Source organism: Centroberyx gerrardi, chromosome 8, assembly GCF_048128805.1.
Source record: "Centroberyx gerrardi isolate f3 chromosome 8, fCenGer3.hap1.cur.20231027, whole genome shotgun sequence".
Taxonomy (NCBI): domain Eukaryota; kingdom Metazoa; phylum Chordata; class Actinopteri; order Beryciformes; family Berycidae; genus Centroberyx; species Centroberyx gerrardi.
Window position 1 is genome coordinate 17,876,561 of NC_136004.1, and position 20,202 is coordinate 17,896,762.

General features: G+C 39.5%; 2 protein-coding genes across 3 annotated transcripts; both read right to left on the minus strand.

Moving 5' to 3' along the window:
* Positions 1 to 384: 384 nt before the first annotated feature.
* Positions 385 to 9,145, minus strand: trafd1 (TRAF-type zinc finger domain containing 1). 2 transcript variants are annotated; one of them, XM_078285320.1, is made up of 13 exons: positions 9,006 to 9,145; positions 8,752 to 8,883; positions 8,348 to 8,396; positions 7,018 to 7,153; positions 6,517 to 6,570; positions 5,973 to 6,411; positions 5,565 to 5,867; positions 5,354 to 5,418; positions 3,821 to 4,081; positions 3,238 to 3,376; positions 2,907 to 3,123; positions 2,666 to 2,723; positions 385 to 1,529 (listed from the first exon to the last, which is right to left on the minus strand). In XM_078285320.1, the coding sequence occupies exons 3-13, from the start codon at positions 8,380 to 8,382 to the stop codon at positions 1,491 to 1,493; spliced, it is 1,746 nt and encodes a 581-aa protein (XP_078141446.1). In that variant the 5' UTR covers positions 8,383 to 8,396; positions 8,752 to 8,883; positions 9,006 to 9,145; the 3' UTR covers positions 385 to 1,490. The 2 variants fall into 2 exon arrangements, with proteins under 2 accessions (XP_078141446.1, XP_071777004.1); XM_071920903.2 differs by having other exon boundaries at positions 2,907 to 3,120; positions 8,752 to 9,135.
* A 320-nt stretch (positions 9,146 to 9,465) lies between these two features.
* LOC139928369 (MOB kinase activator 1A) lies at positions 9,466 to 20,112 on the minus strand. Its single transcript, XM_071920887.2, has 6 exons — positions 19,701 to 20,112; positions 18,716 to 18,882; positions 17,514 to 17,607; positions 13,043 to 13,176; positions 12,008 to 12,171; positions 9,466 to 11,682 (listed from the first exon to the last, which is right to left on the minus strand). The coding sequence occupies exons 1-6, from the start codon at positions 19,712 to 19,714 to the stop codon at positions 11,605 to 11,607; spliced, it is 651 nt and encodes a 216-aa protein (XP_071776988.1). The 5' UTR covers positions 19,715 to 20,112; the 3' UTR covers positions 9,466 to 11,604.
* Between the last annotated feature and the right edge of the window lie 90 nt (positions 20,113 to 20,202).

Genomic DNA, 20,202 nt, shown 5'->3' on the forward strand with positions numbered 1-20,202 from the left:
AATTTTGATGCACATATATTTATGACATTTAACAACTTAACTATTTACATATTTTAATTTAATTTTGTCTAAATCATTCCTCCACATGACTATGAGACAGTGCTACATTGCCACAAATCAAATCCAAACTAGTGGGGATGTTGCTGAAGCTTCTCCTGCCTCTCTGTGGCATTAATCACCCCTCACACCGGCTGCACCTGAAGACAAGTTTAGACTGGTTCGTGACATCATGAAGTGACTATTGCAAATATAGAAGAAGTGGCAAACTGAGACAAGTTTTATTACCTTTACTTCTTAGCAAGGTTTTGGCATCATGATTGGCAAATCGAGGCGGGATATGTGTTGGAGGTATCAAACGTATAACATTGATAGAATACTCTGTCTCACTGTTTACTTTTTCAGTAAAAATATTTAATATACACACACACACACACACACACACACACATACACACATACACAAGACAAAGAATCTCAAGAGAGTTAAAATCCTACACCAGGGATAGGCAACTGTGTGCTATGGAGGGCCGAGAGCATCCAGGTCCAGCTCATTCCAACCAAACACTACAGGTGACTTTATTGATTAGCACTCCTTCACCCAGAGAGGAGGAACTGATCAGTGAAATCACCTGGTAGTCTTTGGTTGGAATGAAAACCTCCACACTCTTGGCTCTCCATAGCACATGGTTGCCTATCCCTGTCCAGTTTAGCATTTCTAAAATGAATCCTATGATACACATACATATGGACATACAATATATCTTATCAATGTACTCAGGGCTTCTATTTGGGATAGAAGTACACATCAGATAAATTTAAAAAATATGAATTGTAGACATTGCATGAAAGCTCTAAAGACATCCATAACATCACACATATAGCATCGATATGATTGAATCAAAAAAATACAATAAAATCAGACTATCACTCAAAGGATTAAAGACAATACAGGACAGAATAATGTTTGATTTTTTTTCTTGGTCAGCAATGCATAAATTTATCCAATATGTTCCTCAAGCCCTTTTTAGCAAAATAATCTATCAAAGTGCTTTAGGTTATATAAAGAAGCAATAACTAGAATGGGACACTGAGAAAGACCCTTAGATATACAAAGTAACGGGTGAAAACATAAGTCAGACAAATACACATGGACAAAATGCTTGCGTCTGTGTTTGATGTTATCATTAAATGGCGATAACCTGGATAGCTAAAAATCAAAATGAGATAAAATAAAATGCATTTTAAAATAATTTGTCAGCTGGATGTTATACAGATGTTTTAAATAAATCTTGAAATTAAAGCAAAAGATGCTGATCACCAAACTAATTCACTTGGAATAGCTAAAACTCTTCATCAAATAAACTGCATGACATCTACTACTCACACAGGCACTTATCAGATGTGTACATGTTCTGATTGCAAAAGTGAGATGAGCGAAAGAAACAGAGAAGGAGATTTGGTGAGCATCTTTTTCTCCAGATAGTTCTGCTCTCACTCTTCTTGCTGCTCTTCATTTTGCTTCTTGGGCAACTGGAAATTGAAAAACAATGTGGACAAAGCATTTCAGACTCCAAAGGTCTCACTTTTAAGCGGAGTACATCACCATGGTAACTCAGGCTGCACACCAGCAGGTTATGTTCAGGCTATCAGATCTAACCATAGAAAAAAATGGCATTACCGTTCTTGGAGGATCCTGTGGACTTTTTAAAATTTTTTTAAATAGCCTTTATTGCAACAATTCTATTTATAAAGCCAGATATGAACAAAAACACTGCATTCAAATAAATGAGACAAATAATAAAAACAACTGTGCAGGGGGATACTAATGAATGAACAGATGGTAAGAAGGGCTGTTTACAGGACAACAGAAACACTTTGCTTTCCCATGATTTATTATATCAGGGCTATAATAAATGTTTATAGTGTTTCCAGGCCATTTGTACACTCTGGCTATAAAGGAGGGCTTCTACCACATAGCAGGCAGCTTACATTATTTGATTATAGTTATCATTAATGAATGAAATTTACTGTTGGATATTAAGTGTGCTGAACTTCTTTCATAGGATTCCCAAGAGTGATTGCACCCCTATTCCCTTCAACGCAGCCAGATTAGCCATTGTTTGGTTTTGAGAAGCCAGCTATTGCAAAGATGCCCTAAACTAGGATGAACTTGCTCCGTGAGACAGGCCCCTGGACTGACATGATTCAGTACAGACACACACCGAGAGGCAGTGAGAGGAAAATACATAAGCATCATCCCCCACCTGCAAACCCAAACTTAATATTTTGAAAATGTTGACTGAACAATTATTATTATATATTAGTTTTCTTGGCCTACCGTGATGTTAGCTATGTTGACATTTAACCATCTTCACTCTTAGCTGTAAAATGGCCAGACATTTCTAACTTGTAATATTAAGGCACATAAAAATACACCGGCCACAGTGTTTGTGACCCTGTACCATGGGCCACATATATCGATACCTTCACACTTCTCATATTTCAGGGTCAGAACAAGATGACTGACTCAGAAATGCTGGGTTTAGGTTTAACTGAGAGGGTTTGTGGGGACTTAATAACATCAATCCTTGAGAGTGACATGCTTTCATCATACTGTCCATTAGGAAAACATTAGGATTTGATTTAGAGAGAAACCTTAAGAGTACCTTCATCACTGGATTCCTTGTGTTCCTTCGCCCTTCCTTATTTTCTGGAGGATGTAGTCTGGCAGACAAACAAAATTCAAAATTATGATATTAACATTACATTCTACTAGAATTTCCTTATGAATGAAGCACAAATTATTATAGTTGATTAAGAAATTCTAGAGCTGAAGTAATCCACGTGAAATAAAAATAAGTTGTACCAGTGCCAAACAGGCAGCGTAGGTTATTTCATTGCTCTTACCCCTTTGGAGGGGCAGAACCACACTTTTCAGTGTCACTGAAAGATGGGTGAGCCCCTTCTGCTTCCCTGCCATGCTGAGGTCTGTTTTTCACAAAAACATCGCAGTTGGACATCTTCCTTTGAGGCGCCAGTCCACTGTAGCCTCTCTGCCACTCCCTTAGGTTTTGCCACGGTGGTCTTTCTCTGTCGAATCCAAAGCGGTCATCCAAGGGGTCTGCTAAATGTAAAAAATAGACACAACATTAAAACAACATCATGTCCTCACAAAAGATGTCATGAGGATGCACATTTTCAAAAGTGTGTGTGTAACATGATAACTGGTCAATATTACCCTGGTGTTTTATTCTTCTCTGTAAATCTGGCGAAGTCCGACCAAGGGGATCTCTTGCAGGGGTCAAGGGTTTTTTGAAAGATGCTTTTGCTATATTATTCACTGGATAGACAGCACGGGGTCGCAGGTCGCATTTATCCTGGGAGGCAATAAAAAAAGAAAACAAAAATCACAGCGCTCTCAGAGGACAAATATGCAATACATTAGTCCCTCATTTTTCCATTCCCCTCCAGAATGAAGTTTGTTTGAGAGACTGACGTTCAGAATACTGAAACATAAAAATTTTGGATCAGAGTTGTGTTTTTTTGTTTGTTTTTAACATGCATTGTATACACATTCAGCAATGATCTTTATAGGCTGGGGCTCCCAGTCATGATATGGAAATATTTGCAATTTTAAGACACATTTTCAATTGCTATTAGAGCCCTCAGTTTATTTTTTTTTTGTAATCCCTACAACGGTTAAAAATAAACTTTCTTTGTAGGCAATACTATAAAGTAACTTGACCATCACTCATGATATGCCAATAAGTTGAACGGGTTATTGTTTACAATACTGCTGCCTGAACTGACGAGGAGCATACCTGATGGTGGAAGACGACAGACTCCTCTAGCGCCACGCCACAGAACTCACATGGAATGACCAGATCGCCCTCTAGTGGACTGGCTGGAGGACTGTAGGAGGGTGGGGAGATGGACCGAGGGAAAGTAGGGAGGTTGGCAGTAAGGGTGTCAGGTATGCTGTGCATCAGGCTCCTAGCACTCCTGCTCATCCTGTCCTCATTAGGTGGAGAGGAGGGTTGCTTACTGAAAGAGGCAAAGGCTGAGGCTGGACTGCAACCAGTCTGAAACAAAGAAAAACAAAACGGTACATAAAAGGTTTAATGCTATGTAAAACCTGATTAGATCTGGTCATCATGTCCTCATTACGTGGAAATGAGGGAGATGAGGGTTGCTTGTTGAAACAGGCAAAGGCTGTAAGTGAACTGCGACTAGTCTGAAACAAAGAAAAAGAAAGGTATGCAAAAGTCTGCGTGCCATGTAAAACCTGATTGGATCTGTGCATTTACACTGATTGAGATTTGTACATTTGTGAGTATGCAGTCATTGCTAAACCATTTGAGTATGGAGCAGCTTCCAATAACCTTCAAAGTGCCCGACAGAATTGAGCTGGCAGTGTGGACAGGTTTCAGAATGAGGCTATACAGGAGCTCCAGAGGAAAAACAACATGCACGGTAATGAAATAAGGGGGAGGTGAGGGCAAGTGTTGCGAACATAGCGCTACAGCAAGCTGGAAACTGATCAACAGACAATTTACAACCCTAACAAACTGTAATGGAAGTTTCATGTTGAATGATGTGTCTTTCAAGAATTTGTTGACATGCCGTTGGTAGAGGTGGGAAAAAAACAAAAACAGTACAGACCTTCTACAACAATGCTCTATATTGCTTCCTACAAAAACTTGTGCTGCAAGTTAAACGGTGCCGTTTATAAAGATATGGAGCTCTTATTTAAATGTGATTCAATATGAAGAGTTGTACCAGCTGAAAATGTAACGGGATGTACATTATAATGCTCTACCTCTGTCCTCCCCTTATTCTGTGTTTTTATGTTGTTTTTTCCTGGTTGCATGTTTTATATGGTTTGTATGTAAGTTTGACAGAAACCCAATAAAAAAGTGAATTGCAAAAACCAACCAGACACTGGATAGATGATAATCAAACTAAATTAGTTAGATGCTCTTGCTCATGGTTTGCCTGGTTTGAACATAAAATACTTTCTCCAACAAGCAACTTGATTTGCAGGCCAGGGTTACTGGGTTTCTTTTCCAATTCATTGTGCAGGCCAACACAGTAGGACTGCAGAGAGACTGGAAGCATGAGGACATGAGATCACTAGATAATGTATGCCTTGTGTCTGTTCTAGCTGCCTTAACATCTACTCAGACCAGTTCAGTCTCATCTTTTCAATCGGTCTGTATGAAGAAACTGGTGCTAAAACAAGGGAAAAAATGTGTGCACTCAGCATTGTAGCAAATAATTCCCAAGCTCAGCTCTAATAAAAATAGTGTGATTAGTGGATAATTGGATAATAATTGGATAATTTTGCATCAAACCTGATGCAAAATGAGGTCCTCTTCAGGAAACAGCTCCTCACAAAACTCACAGGGCAGCATGGCATCTATAAAAAAAAATATCTTAGGATCATTATTTCAGAATAGGAGCACACAAATCTTTAATTGTTTAACCTTTAATTGTTAACCAACTCAACTAAAAAACACATCATCTACAGAATGAGTCAAAGTCTTCTAATTAACATTATCTTGCCTGTTTGATCATGGTCCAGGAGTGCACTCAAACTTGCGCCTGTAGCGAGATGTTGGAAGTTGTTGTTGGGGGGAGAGAGTGGAGAGATGAGGGAAGTGTTGGAGGTCCTCCCCAGTTTGTGGTCCCAGACATCAGACCACAGTGGCACCTCTACGCCTTGCTCTCCCGCCTCCCCATCACTCTGCAGGCTGAGAGCCAACAGGTAGTCCAGGCTAGACGAGTCCTCATCCAGTGACGGGTCCACATGCGGCCAAGCACTGTTGTTGTTGTTGCTGCTGCTCAGAATGTCATCCTGTTCCAGCACTATAGGACAGATAAAATACAATTTAAAGAACAGACATATATCATTTAGGCTAGTGGGCACTACTTTGTCACAAGAAAATTCAAAATGGTTCTTGATAAACTCACAGTGGCTAAACATTGTATTCCTAGGGGCAGTGTTCTTCCTGTCTCCTAGGCCTTGAGGTCCCCAGGTGCTGTTATAAACTCTGGTATCAAGCGTACGGGGAAAGGCTCTGCGCTCCGCTGCACTAATATTGTTATTCTTGGGGCCTCCCTGTTGGGCCCTCAGAAGGTTTCGGATGGAGTGGGTTTCAAACCACGCCCCTGGAGACTGTGGTTCTGCTGGACTGTGACTTGTCCGGCTGTTGTTCCTCTCTTGGGGCGGTGTAAGGCTTCCACACAAGACTGGATGTACAGCTTGTTCCCTAAACATTACATTGCACTTGCAGAGTGGGCAGGGCTCGGTGCGCGCCCCACAATAATCCTCATGCTCTTTGGACTGACTGAAAGCGAGCTCCAGGTCACAGTACTGGCAAGGGACCAGCCGCTGAGTACATTCAGAGCTCTGCAAGAGAAGACAATCATGAAGAAGCACAGTTGGTGGTTTGAATCAAGATTGTTAGCTGTGACAAATTATGAATGGGGAATTAAACAAGATCATTACAAATACCTGGTGAACATCAATATGATTCTTCTCAATCTTCAAGCCACACTTGCATTTAATCTGAAATGAAAGTGAAAATGCTTTGAGGCCTAAATCTTCCTGCTGCGGTCCTTAAGGCCTGTGTGCTACAAATTGCTTCTACAATGTTCACTATATTTTTCAAAACTATAATCCAGATCAACAGATAATCATTGCGCAGTTGTGCACATAAACAATTCTCTGCCAAAGCCAGAAAACTAAGACTTGAACCTGAATCTGCTCCATAAAGAACGAATGAAAGACATTTTGAGGTGGATAGTAGCAATGTTAGAGGCGAAACAGAAAAAAATATCCACAGGTCACAGGTTCAAGTCATAGTTTCCTGGAGTAGATGATGTTTACAAATATTGATTGTTCCAGACTATGCAGATAACATGGATTCTTAAATTGATTGCTACTACCCTTTAAAAGCAGCAGTGCTCAAATCCAGACATCATCTACAACTTGCTAACGTTTTTCAGTCTTTACTTGCATATGCTCCTGCTCCTTGTGCTTCTGCAGGTCTGACCGGGGCACTGGTTCCTGGCACACCTCACACAGCGCGATGTTTCTTCGGCAGTGGATCTCATGAGTGGTGAAATTGGCCTCCGGAATGTCATGTTTGCTAGAGAGGATTGAGGACAACGTATTCACCACTTTGTCAACTTGACTGATCACTGGTAGCTTTCCTGGTAACAATGTATCTTGAACACCAACGACATACTTCACAAACTACCTTTAGACATGTCTTAAAAATATCACGTGGCTTTCCCAAAGGATATCGTAGAAATAAAATTTCATGACATACACTTCAAGAGCAACTTGAGAACGATATAGACCTCACAGCTCAACAGAAGAGCTGTCAATTTGCAGAGCACAAAGCATCACATATCAATAGCAGAATCATCGATTTGATTACGTTTTCAATAATATAGTGCTATTTATCTAGTTGTTGCATGTTGGTGGCCTATATTTTCAATGTAAACATATTAAAATAGTTAAGTTAAAGGCCTACATTGCATTTTGAATATATCCATCTTATTATAAAGCAACTATAAAACATTGTAGCGACCCTGGTATAATATATAAATTATATAGTATATAAATTAATTTCTCCCATTGCATTTGCTGATTGCAAAGTGTAATGGTACATGTTTTGGCCCTCATGAATCGTGTAGCCTTGTGGATTCAAATCTAGCTATAGACATTATAACACTTATATAGGTCTAGTTATTTAAATCTATTTTTATACATGCTTTAATTTCTAGTAGGCTAGTTAATACCTATCATTGAGGGGTGCAGACAAGCAAATTTGTTCAATGGGCTCTGATTTTCAAGGGAAACAGCAAAATACAAACAATGTAATAGACAGATGTTAATAAAACTACAACAAAAATGAAATTTTGACAAATTACTAAGACTGAAGGGTTTACAACATGGGTGCGACATGGGTGAGGCACTGTCTTCCTTAAGTGATGACAGGCTAGGATTTAGTGTGCTGCAATTTGGGATGTTTCCCCCCATTTTTGAACAATATTGGTGAAGTATATCTTTAATATTTCTTTTGTGAGTCCTGTAGATTAGACAGCGGCCTCTGTCTGCAGCACGGGGTCTTGCATAGGCTACAGCACTCGCAGACTCTTTAAATCTCACGACTCGTCCAGGGGTGTCGTGAGTTGACATTTAACGCACTACTTGAGTTGCGAGCAGTTTCAGTAAAGTCTTGTCAAATAAACGCATGTCTTTAAGTATTACTTCACGACATACTTGGCGCTACGACAATCTTTCGGAAGGCTTCCCCAGATGAGTTAATTCTTACCAATTGCCACAGAACTGTGTGTTTTCATCTGCCATGGCTTCACCAAAGCCTAGGGACAAAGAAAAGTGTGGTTAAATTAATGTCACAAACTAGCGAACATCCCAGGAGAGGTTTTATGCCACAGGCAAGGTAGGAAATTGACACCAGACTGGTTTTGTTTGGTAAGCTTTTCTGCTGTACCTGACACTTTGACAGATAACCAGACATCGTTTGGATGTTCTGGCCAAGCAATTTCTGGATTAGGTTAACTAATGGTGCCTGACTTTCGTTAGCGTCAAGTTAAATTGGCAGCATTAACAGTTGACTTAGCTAACGTTAATGTAAAAGTTAATGTAAAGTTAGCTACCTAGTAACGCTTACGTTAGCTTAACTAAGTTAGTTGGCACATATTTCGGTTTGCTCACCCTCGTTTTCCAAGTAGCTAGCTGACAACGTTGGCTTAGATAGCAAGAAGAGTCTGACTCGACCTTAATCACCAAGCAGCTTCAACATGGACCAACTGGAGCTGCATTTTTATCCGTTACACATCATACCACCTAGAAACAAAACAAGAGTTGGATGACGTTAGCAGTAGCTAGTCTTCCTGTTGGCAAACACCTGGTAACGTTAGCTAACTTTATGCTCTTAACGAACTATCGAGCCAAGACGCTAACGTAACCTTGGGGTCCGCCGTCACCCAGTCCAGGCAACAGGACAGCTGTCGTGAGGTTAACGTTAAATTATTAACTCGTAGCTTATCGATTTGTATCCGATTCGAAAGTCGTAGACGCCAGCGACTAAACGTTAGCTTGATAGCAAATGAAAAGTAAAACAGTTACTTCCTCCTCGCTGTCTGTCGAGGCTCGAATTTGATTGGTTGAATGAAAGACACTTCCAGTGCGCTCGGGAAAATGGCTCGGGCGAACCCACCCAGACCAACATACGTACATATAAAATTCAAATGAATACAACATTTCCTTTCAATGTTTATTTAGTCTACCAATACTGTCATATCAGACATTTTCATTTTTGTAAGGCACAGTTTTGTTCAGATAAAACACTGATCTTATTTACAGCAAATATTTGGACGCACTACAAACACTCCTCTTCCCAGTCAAAATCACAACCCAATATGACCGTCACTGTAAATATATAAAACTTTTAATTCGTTTGAAAGCCCTTGTTCCTTATTTCATCCAAAGGGTAAGGTCTACAATTTATTTTACAATGAAATATGAAATGTAACTGCAAGCCACAAAGCCATGTTTTAAAATGAAAGACAGGGAGAAAAAGCAATACATTTCAAATATATGACTAGATTCAAAGAAAGGATTTGTAGGATATTCAGAAAAAGATCTCTACCAAAATAACCCTGCCCTGCAAAAATATGCTAATATGCCCTTAGACAATTTAATGAATGGATGTGAGCATGATTTTCTTTCCAGACACCTGAAGGGCCTCAAAAGTTGTTAAATCACTTGCAAGTTAGGGTAAGTCACATTTTCAAAATGTTTTCAACTATTCTATTGCCTACGTCTGAAAACGGTGTGTTTTCAAAAAGTGGTACATGATGAAATTGACATTTTAGTACACCTAATCACATTGTTTGGGTTCTGTGGAGCATTCAGTAATCTGAAATCTCTTCTATTTTAGCCTGTTGACTGGTTACATTACCCATGATTGTCTGATATCAATTTAGGTTCAAAATGGATTAGGACATAGACCAGTTCCCTCTTCCTTCCTGAAATGTTGCCAAATAAATAAAACATTCAAGTGTGTTTTGATGAATGTAGAATCACAGTTGCATTAGTTTGTGACAGGATGGCACAGCAAACAGTCCTGCTGTTACAGCCAGAATTAAGCACAGGAAATGACCGTGGTAATTGTACATGCACCAATAAGACAAGTAACACATCCGTGGAAAAACTACATACATCTCAAGTCACTTAGCCTTATTGTGCACAGGTGCAACAGTTATTACTCTATTTTCCATGCCTGAGGGGAAAGGATTTAATACAAAAAACTCTGTATGTGAAAATTAAGTACCAGCATTGAAGGGACAGATATCCACAGAGTTCCATAATTAATCAGCACCACAGAAATTAATTGACTGAAATGACAGTAAAACTAAAAATTCACATTAGACTATTCTACTTTTCATTTTGACATGTTTCACCATACGACTCCTCCTTGGGTTCATGATTATACAACTTTTAAGCGGTGAGATAAACATTTAAATGTTTTTCTTTTAACTCGGTGTTCATGAATAATGACTATAACGCATATTAAAAGTATCACTGTAAGCATTACTCTAACAACATCTTGCATTTTACTATTTCAATCACCCTTCTGTATAAAAAAAAAGTAGCAGAAAAAATGTGCAAAACACAATATTGCATGACCAAATTCAAATAGCAAAAATGCAGCAGATGGAGCAGTTTTTTCTGGGACAAGAATAAAGTCATCTCACAATCGCCTATCCATTGTATCTTGGACCATGTGAATGTGTCTGCATGTCAAAGAGCAACTGAGAGGTCTTGTCACCGTATGTCAATAGGAACCAAGTTATCATCAGTGGAATATCAGATACGTGACCAACTCATGACAGACAGCACTAAAAGATTAAAAGATGAACAAAAACGGTGCATTTTTTAAGTGCCTGCCTTAAAGTTACATTAAGAACTTATGCCACGCACTTATCATCGGTGTGAATCTGACCCATGACCTACATCATATGTCATCCCCCTTTCTCACCATCTTCCCCATTACTCTCCACTGTACACTAATGAAGCAGATATTAAAAAACCTTACACTGGGATATTTGGTCATCATAACTGCAATAGCTAGAACTTAACTAAAACAAAATTGCCTATCAATAAGTAAAAAGTGTTTAGACAATTATAACACTATACACCAACTTTTGAAGGGAAAAAAAGCTGGTTTTCATTTTAACTCCCAAATTCCCTTGGTCCAATACAGAAGTTCAGTAGGTCGCTATTACAAATTTGTTAACCACAGTCCTGTGAAAAATATTTTTACTACACTACACTCTGGAATCTGATCTAGAGTGACTAGAATAAAAAAAGGCTCTGAGAAAAGTTGAAAGACAACACAAAGGGATAAAGGGAAAAGTACAGTACAAACGTCCAGGCAAAGGAAGTGAAAAGAACAAGGCACAAAGTTTAAGAGTTGAGACTAGAAGTCACAGAGGTAGCAGTCACAGAGAGGGAGAGGGAGAAAAGCAAACGGTTAAAAAAGGGAGACGTGTGGTGAAGTGTCTATCTGTCCTTGGATCCAAGCTTCTCGATTAAGTCCTGCAGGGGAGCAAGCTCACGCCGGTCAATGAGGTTGAACTCCTACAAGACAGACACATTTGTCATCAGATCATCATGGTGCCAGTGAATCCTATTATTAAAACAACTTGTATGACCATTCTTTGCAGCCCAAATACAAATCGGACTAGTCTTGTGGTCTTGTAAAGCTCAATAGATAGAGCATGGTGCTAGCATTGCCATGGTTAGGGGTTTGATGCCAACTAGGGCCACCCATGCTAAAAATTTAACTTATGTTACTGTAAGGCACTTTGGATGAAAGCATCCATCACATGACATACACTAGAATCTTCCTGTCACATGTCAAACTCTCTTAGATATTCTATATAAGAGCATGGGGTAAACTCACCTGAACAAAGAAAATGAAGTGCTTGAAGGAGGTGTTGAGATGGGCCTCCTCCTGCAGCTGCATCACAGAGTCGAAATGTTGGTGGTAGATGTGGGCATAAACCCTGAACAGACGCTTCAGGATTGTCTTGGCCACAGACATGAAGTTCTTGGGAAAGGGCACTCCTATAGGGACAGAATGGTGATTTTGACATAATTGGAGGCTTTGGAAATAGAGGCCGTTATGTATTTCAATCTCCTGAAGATTTCACTGGCTCTAAGACAAACAACCAATCAAGCTGCACTAAGCAAGACGTTTATGTAAAAAGACACCTCTCACAAAGTGGGGCTGCAAAAGAGAAAAGCATCCCATAACTGAGATAACTGTAGATTTGGCCTATTTACCCACATTAAATTCTGGTGTGGGTATGGGCACTGCCAAGAAAACTTCTCCACCCACAGGAAGTGACGAATCAAGACTGAAACACAAATCTGTCTCCTAAACGGCAGCGAGCAAATATGGAATTTTGGATCCACCAACGTTGGACCTTTTGCCTTTCTCGACCCTTCAGTATCCTTTGGTATAAACAATCACAGACCAGCCGGGTTGGTAAACATGAGCGTGTTGCTTGCAGTTTACTGACGTCACGCTACATGATTTCTGGGTATTTAAGTTCAAACAGTTTTCAAATAGTTACCTCTCACTGCCATTTGTACTGCACTACCAGAGTGAAATTAAAGACTATTAATTGTGGCCATGCATACACAATACCACAATTTTTTGGGCAAATAAGCGCTTTGATTGACTTACTATTGTGCGGTGAAATGCATGCTAACAAGTTCACTTTTACCTGTTCAGACGCATTACATTGCTTTTTGAGATGATGCACAGCTAGCTTATACCATTCACCTGACATACAGATTGTATTAAAGTGTTAGCAGACACTATTGTGGACACACAGGGAGTGAAACTGCAAACAATGTTATTACAATGAGTTTCAAAGAGTTTATTTGCCAAAACGATGAAAATTCTTTAATGGCAAGAATCAAAACTCACCAATCTTGGAGGGGAAAAGAGTCTCGTCATCCAGCTGATCCTGCACCCAGGTCATCAGGTAGTCTATGTACTTGGGTGCAGAGCATTTGATAGGCTTCTTAATGTTGGTGCCATCAGCCCAGTGGTATTCATATCTAGAGAGAAAGACACAGAAAACAACTCAGATAAAAGCAAATTCCATCAAAATACATATAACAGATGTTGTTATACTTAACCTAAAAATGTATATCCAACTGCTCTAAACCATTATGCTAGAAACAGAAAATTCTGTTTTAGTAGGCGATTAGGCTATGATTCATCATCTGCCCTTCTAACATGCGGTGTGCCCCAAGGGTCAATTCTTGGTCCAGTTCTGTTCTCACCATCTATGCTTCCCTTGGGCCAAATAATTCACCACTTTAAAGATATCTCCTACCACTGCTATGCAGATGACACACAACTACTGTATATCTTTTGTTCAAGCCCAATGAATCTAGCAAATTGTCTGTGATTCAAGAATGCCTAACTGCTATTAAGACTGGATGTCACAACTCAACTGCAACAAAACAGAATTTCTTTTCATTGGCTCAGACAATATTGCAGTTTCCAGCACTGGGTTTGTCCACTGGTTTCAAATGTTAAATCCACCTCTAAAAACCTTGGCATCATCTTTGACATTTGAACTTCAAGCAACATGTGAAATCATTGGTTCAGTCTTGTTTCTTCCAGTTGAGAAATGTCACTAAAATCACGCCTCGACTACTGTAATCCCTTGTTCACCTGCCTCAGCCAGTCTGCACTAGCCCGGCTCCAACTAGTCCAGAATTCTGCGGCAAGGCTTAAGACCAAACGCAGATCCCACATCACACCGATCCTGGCCTCCCTCCACTGGCTCCCAGTGAAATAAAGGATTGATTTTAAAATTCTTCTTTTAACGAACAAACATTTAAAAAGCATCTTAAAACTTGTTTATTTTCATTGGCATTTTCTTAATCATATGTTATTATACTTTTATGCTGTGTCTGTATTTATGTATTGTTTGGTATCATGTAGGGCTGAAACGATTCCTCGAGAAACTCGAGTAACTCGATTACTAAAAATCATCGATGCAAATTCTTTGCATCGAAGCTTCGTTTAATCCATATAACTATATACACACTCAGTGTTTCGCACGGATGATTATTACTGTTGCACAACGCGCTGGAGAAAGAGAGAGAAAATAGCGAGGGGCGAAGAGAAGAGACAGGCCAGAGAAAACGACAGAAAGTGTCCAAAGTTTCGGATCCAGTGTTGCCAACTTGGCGACTTTGTCGCTAGACTTAGCGACTTTTCAGACCCCCCTGGCGACTTTATTTCTCAAAAGCGACTAGGGACAAATCTGCCGACTTTTTCTGACCATGGGAAGCAATGTTAATGTGTTGAATCCCAAAGCATTTGGCAATAAATTGGTTCGGCTGATGCCTGTTTTCTCTACTTGCTTGTCTACTTGCTTGTCTAATCCAGAGGGGTCTGACGATCACAGCGCTTCCCACACAGCGTAGCTCCCTCCCTCCACTGAGAGCAGGGACTGTAGGATATGGTCCACTTGTAATTGCTACCGGCGTACGCCGAAACTGGCCCGGGTGGGCGGAGTCAGCACTTAATATTAAAACGGGATGAGATGAAGGCTAGTAAAGAATGCACGTTAATTATGGCTATATGTAATGGCTAGTTAAGAACGTAAATCAATATGGTGGCTAGTTATGATGTCCCTAAGTTAGCTAAGTTTTGCTCAAGAAAATAACCACAGAAAATAAAATGCTGCAGTCAATTTGTGAAAGCCTGAGCTTCATTCATGTTATTATTATGATAGTCACACACATACACACACACACACACACACACACACCCACACACACACACACACACACCTACTCCCCTCACAGTGATGCATAAAATACCCCAGAAAGCAAAATATCAGGTGGTGTAAGTAGCAATTGGAGCCTAAAATGCACCAGTCCAATACAGCAGGTATATTCAGTTTAGTTTGATTGCAGTGAGTAGGGTCAGCAGGTGTAGGGCAACCCTTCAACATAGTAAATAAATGTACATTAGCCAGTCTTATGAACTTGTATGATATTTAGGCCTAGTAATAAATATCAATAATAATTATTATTTCACCTCGTTTTCAGTAAATCACAGTGTCGTATGGACAGCTTCGTGCGGACAGCTTTTCTCTTTTGTATATTTACTAGTGCTCTTTAATAAAGCAAAAGTATTTCTTATCCGATTACTCGATTAATCGATGGAATAATCGGTAGAATACTCGATTACTAAAATAATCGATAGCTGCAGCCCTAGTAACATGTCATTCATTGTCTTGTCTCTATGGCTCTTATCCCTCCTTTTATTATAGTAAAGCACTTTGTAACTTATTGTTTTGAAAGGTGCTATAAAAATAAAGGTTTACTTACTTACATATGTTACTACAGCCTTAATAGACATGACATTTCTGCAACATTTCTGATAATTTAAGTCAGCTTAAGTTAGAAAAAAATTACTTAATTGTCAACCATGATAATGCAAGATGAGGCATGATTTAGTGTGAGGGGTATAATTTTTTCCTGAAATGTAACAAAATTATTTCTAGGTGTACTTTGTTCAAAAATGAATCTACAAATCCTGGTGTTCAAAAAAAACTTAGCAACTCTGGTGTCATTGGCTTGATCATAATTTATGGCAACTCATCCTGCCTTTATGTCAGCACATGAAAATATCATTTGGTTGTAGATAAGCTAAAAGAAAGAGAGGTAAAAAAAAGGGAAAGAGAAAAGTATCTGCAGTCATGTTCTTGATTGTAAGGGAAAGAGAAAAGTATCTGCAGTCATGTTCTTGATTGTGACTCTGTCAACAGGAAGTAAGCCCAGGTCTCTTCCTCTCCATTACAGACTGAACTTAGACACAGTCTGGGAGGAGAGAGGACAGAGGAAGTGCCAAATCTAGATTCTAGCTAAATAGCCCACAGAGACCGCATGCAAAGTATAATTCCTGTTTTTTCTTTCATGTGACGGTCAGATTATTCTTTGGCCTGAGAGTCTAAAATCACGTGAAACCGAATGTATGGTTTGGTTCTCTTGTAAATGTGATGCAGACATTTGCAAAATGTATCCCCTGCTCAGACCAAATTAATAGGAGTCACAGGGCAACCATGACTTTGTTCCTAATTATGGTCAAATCATCTTTAAATCAACAGAACTATTTTTTATTCTGTATTAAGATGATTTTGTCCAAAAATTGACATCACAGTAAATCCTATGCTTTTTTTAAAGTAAATTTTTTTATTAGTGGTGACAATTTTGCAATGTTTGCATGGCAATTACTATGGGAGGGAATCAGCAAAGACTTACGTGTGTGTATGTGTGTGTGTGTGTGTGTGTGTGTGTGCTATGATTTGAAGGGCCACAATTCAGTTATTAAACAATTATTGATACTTTACGGTTTGGTCCAATCTGATTCAATACAAGCCTATTTCTATTGTTTTTCCACCACTTGACAGCATGTTATCTCTGGGAACATAATTTTCACCCTTCATGATTAAAATCTGAGTCAACTGAATGCACTTAAGTTGCATTCACTCCTTTCCACAAAGGGTTGTGAATGGAAATTCAGTTTCACCTGGGCATATAGGCCTATCCGAGCACAATCGTGCCTTCAAACACACAAAAACAGGGAAAGTGTGTGTCTATCATAACCCTATAATACACTACCATACAACCCCCATTTGTTGTTAAATCCTGCTCCATTATGTTGTAAAGCAATGCTGAATTGCCTTTAGCAGTGTGGAAGTGTGTGATTTGGCCAAGTGTGCCTGTCATAACAGACTTTTAGTGCAACAGCATGAAGTGTGTTTGTTGTGAAGCCCTGTATCACCATGCTGTAGGACTGCAAATCTTTCAATAATGATTCTGATTGTTACTCATGTTCATAATATTCCCCAAGCGCTTGAGCTTTGTGTGGCATGGCTTGTGCAAGAGGGCTCTCGTGAAGTTCCTTCTTCCCTAAAATTACATAAAAGCCTACATCAGCCCACGTTTCCCTCTAATGGCGATGGAACTGGCCAAATCACACATTTCTTAGCTTTTGAGCTGTTAATAGCAATGCAGCATAGCAGGCTTTGGCTAACAGGATGTCAACAACTGCCTGTCACAACTGTTTTGCTTTTATTTTTTAAACATTGCACCAACAAGATACATTAAATCAACAAGATCTCACAAAAAACTTTAAAAATCCAGAGAATTGGATTTTACTGCACCTAATTCTTATCTAAAGAATCCGACAATTCAGTTTCAGCCACTTCTTAGTCTATTCGCAGACCAAAAGAACCATTCAAATTAGCTAAAAAAGACAAATTATCCTTAAAGTTTTCTCTTAAGGTAGCTGATCATTGTAGAAACATAGATGACAGTGGGAAACTGAATGAAATGGTATGCATGGAGAGGATATCTACTGTTACCTTGGTCCAGCAGACATCACAGAGCAGCTGGTCTCAGTGCAGAACTCTGTGATGGTGCCATACAGCATATTGATTTGGTTGAAGAAATCCACCGCTGAAAGAAAAGGGCAAAAGACAAAACAAATTGGCAAATGAACAGAATAGTAGACACAGCAGACTATGACCAGACAGATGGTCATCTCCACACCAGAAAGTGCACAACTGCTGCCAGGATGCTACACTAATATCTCAACTCAACCTCACTGACATGCAAGAGAAAAAACTTTGTCTACACAGTCAGTCTCTCCTTCATTCTATTGAGAAACCCCAGGCTGTGCATCTTAACAAGACCACAGATTCGTTTTTCTTCTCTTCGAATGTATTCTTGATAACAATAATGAACTACTACTGTTCTGTGTCTGGCAGGTTCACCAGGAATGCAGCAAAACTTCGCCCTGTTAGGGCACGATCTGAACATTATTGAGTCAGTACTTGCTAATGTTGTTTTATATATTCTTACTCAATCAATGTTTTTATCTTTTTTAATTGTATATTTAACCTAGTTTAACAATGTACCTTTTGGCCCTTTATGCAAATGGAAAGTATTTCAAATGGTTTACTCTTTCTGCAATTTGTGCATAATAATAAAACAAACAACTTGTAGTAATGCACATATCTAAATCTGCACCTTCAGTAAATATTAGCTGTAATTGAATACATTTGATAAGGCATATAGTTGTTTGTTTTGGGCCTTATGTAGACCTGTAAGCACATTTTTGCACGCCCTGTATATACTGCATGCTGTAATTTCACATATTGTTTTCCTCTCATTTCCTCATATTCTCAGATTCACTATCTTTTCTCGCAATATTGACATTTTTTATCACTTAGCCTATATGTTATCATATTGTACATATTTGTTTTTTCTTTGTCTCAAATAATTCTACTGCTACTACTGCTGCTATTTTGCAAACCCTCTTAATGCTGTGATCCATACCTTCTTATACCTTCACTCACACATTTAACAAGTTGTAATGTTGAAATTTTCAGTTGTGTATATGGGCCTCATTTACTATACTTTTCTTTTACTAATTGCTACTGCAACAGCTCAACTTCTGCACAGGGATCATTTAATCTCATCAATGACCATGGGTATAAAATGCTAGTTCTTACACTGAGTGATATTCTCTTTAAATGTCAATTTATTTTACTCATCAACTTACTGTTGACAGCAATCCACTCATTGAGGTCCTCCCCCTCAGGTAGCATTACAGCCTGCCTCAGGTTCCCACTGCCCAGCGTTGCCTCGGCATGTTTCAGCAGCTCATACTGATGGGAGCCCTCTGGGATGTTCTTCTTAGGCTTGAAGGTCTTGGATGAGCGACTGCCACTACAAAGCAACAACAGTGGAACTAAGCAGCTGTCTGAAGACAGACAATTCAGTTGCATGAAATGTCTGGGTGGGAGTGGATGCTTCTGTTTGCCCTAGACATGTTATCAATAGGCTTCCTGTTTGCTTTTTCAGTCAGCAGTTACAGGAAGGTAGTCTGGCCAACATTATGAAGTTTATGCTATAACGTTACGCATGATTTTTAATCGCTATAACAATTGTCACACCGTCATTCAGTCACAAAACGCCACACGACGCTGACAAAGTTGAGTGGATGGCTTGTTTTCAGTGTGACTGAATTATGACTGTGACCTGCGTGGAGCAAGTAAAGTTAGGTTGAGTTACCGACTTGGTGCAATATGCAGGAAATGTAACAGTATCACAATGTCGTTGCCGAGAACTAGCAATAATTTTGCTCGACATTTAGTAATCACTGATGAATTTAAGATAGCAATGGTGAGGATGATAACTAACGCTGGCCAAAACTGACCAAACGAAAGCGTGAAAACGTTAGCTAACATAATGTTAGCTAGCGTTACCCAGCAGGCTAGCTAAGTTAGCACGTAAACAAAAGTTGAAGTTAGGTTAGTTAACGCTACGGGTTGGTCAACTACACATCCGCACAAATCACTCTTAATATTATTACAAAGTATGTAACGTAAAGGTTAAAAATGATTAGCTAAGCTAGCTTAGTACGTTAACGTTACACTGCCGTTAACTGCCTTGCTTTCTTTGATGTGTCTTAATATTACCTCCCTTGGTGTGACTTTGTAGAAACCTAAGATAGCTCATGCTGTAACGTTAACTTGGCTACTTACAACAGGAAGCTCATCGTGGATAAGTAGTCGCTGGAGAGCTAAGATTACAACTTCAAACTCTGGTTTAGTAGATAAATTTAAGTTTTCAACTCGCCACTCCGAACCACTTGTCAGCGCTGCTAGCAGGCTAACTGGAACCACAGCCTCTTCCTCTGTCGGAGTCTCTTCACCAGCCCAGCAGCCAGACGCTGTCGCCCTCACACGGTCTATGCAAGCAGCAGCGCTAGATGTATCACCATAACTCACTGAAACATTTGTCTTATCTGAAACCGAGTTGTCGTATTTAGAATGCGTCCACAAACATATCAGCCAAACTTGCTAAACTTAATTCTCGTGTTGTACTTTACTAGTCAACTCCAATCCAACTCAGGGACGCCCGCCCACTCGTTATACCCAGTGTTATAAAACGTGCGCTTCCAGTTTGTATAGATGGGATGGCTATGTCGGGGCAGGCAGTTGCTTGGAAACTCATTAGGTATGCAACCATTAGGAGGCGTGGCCG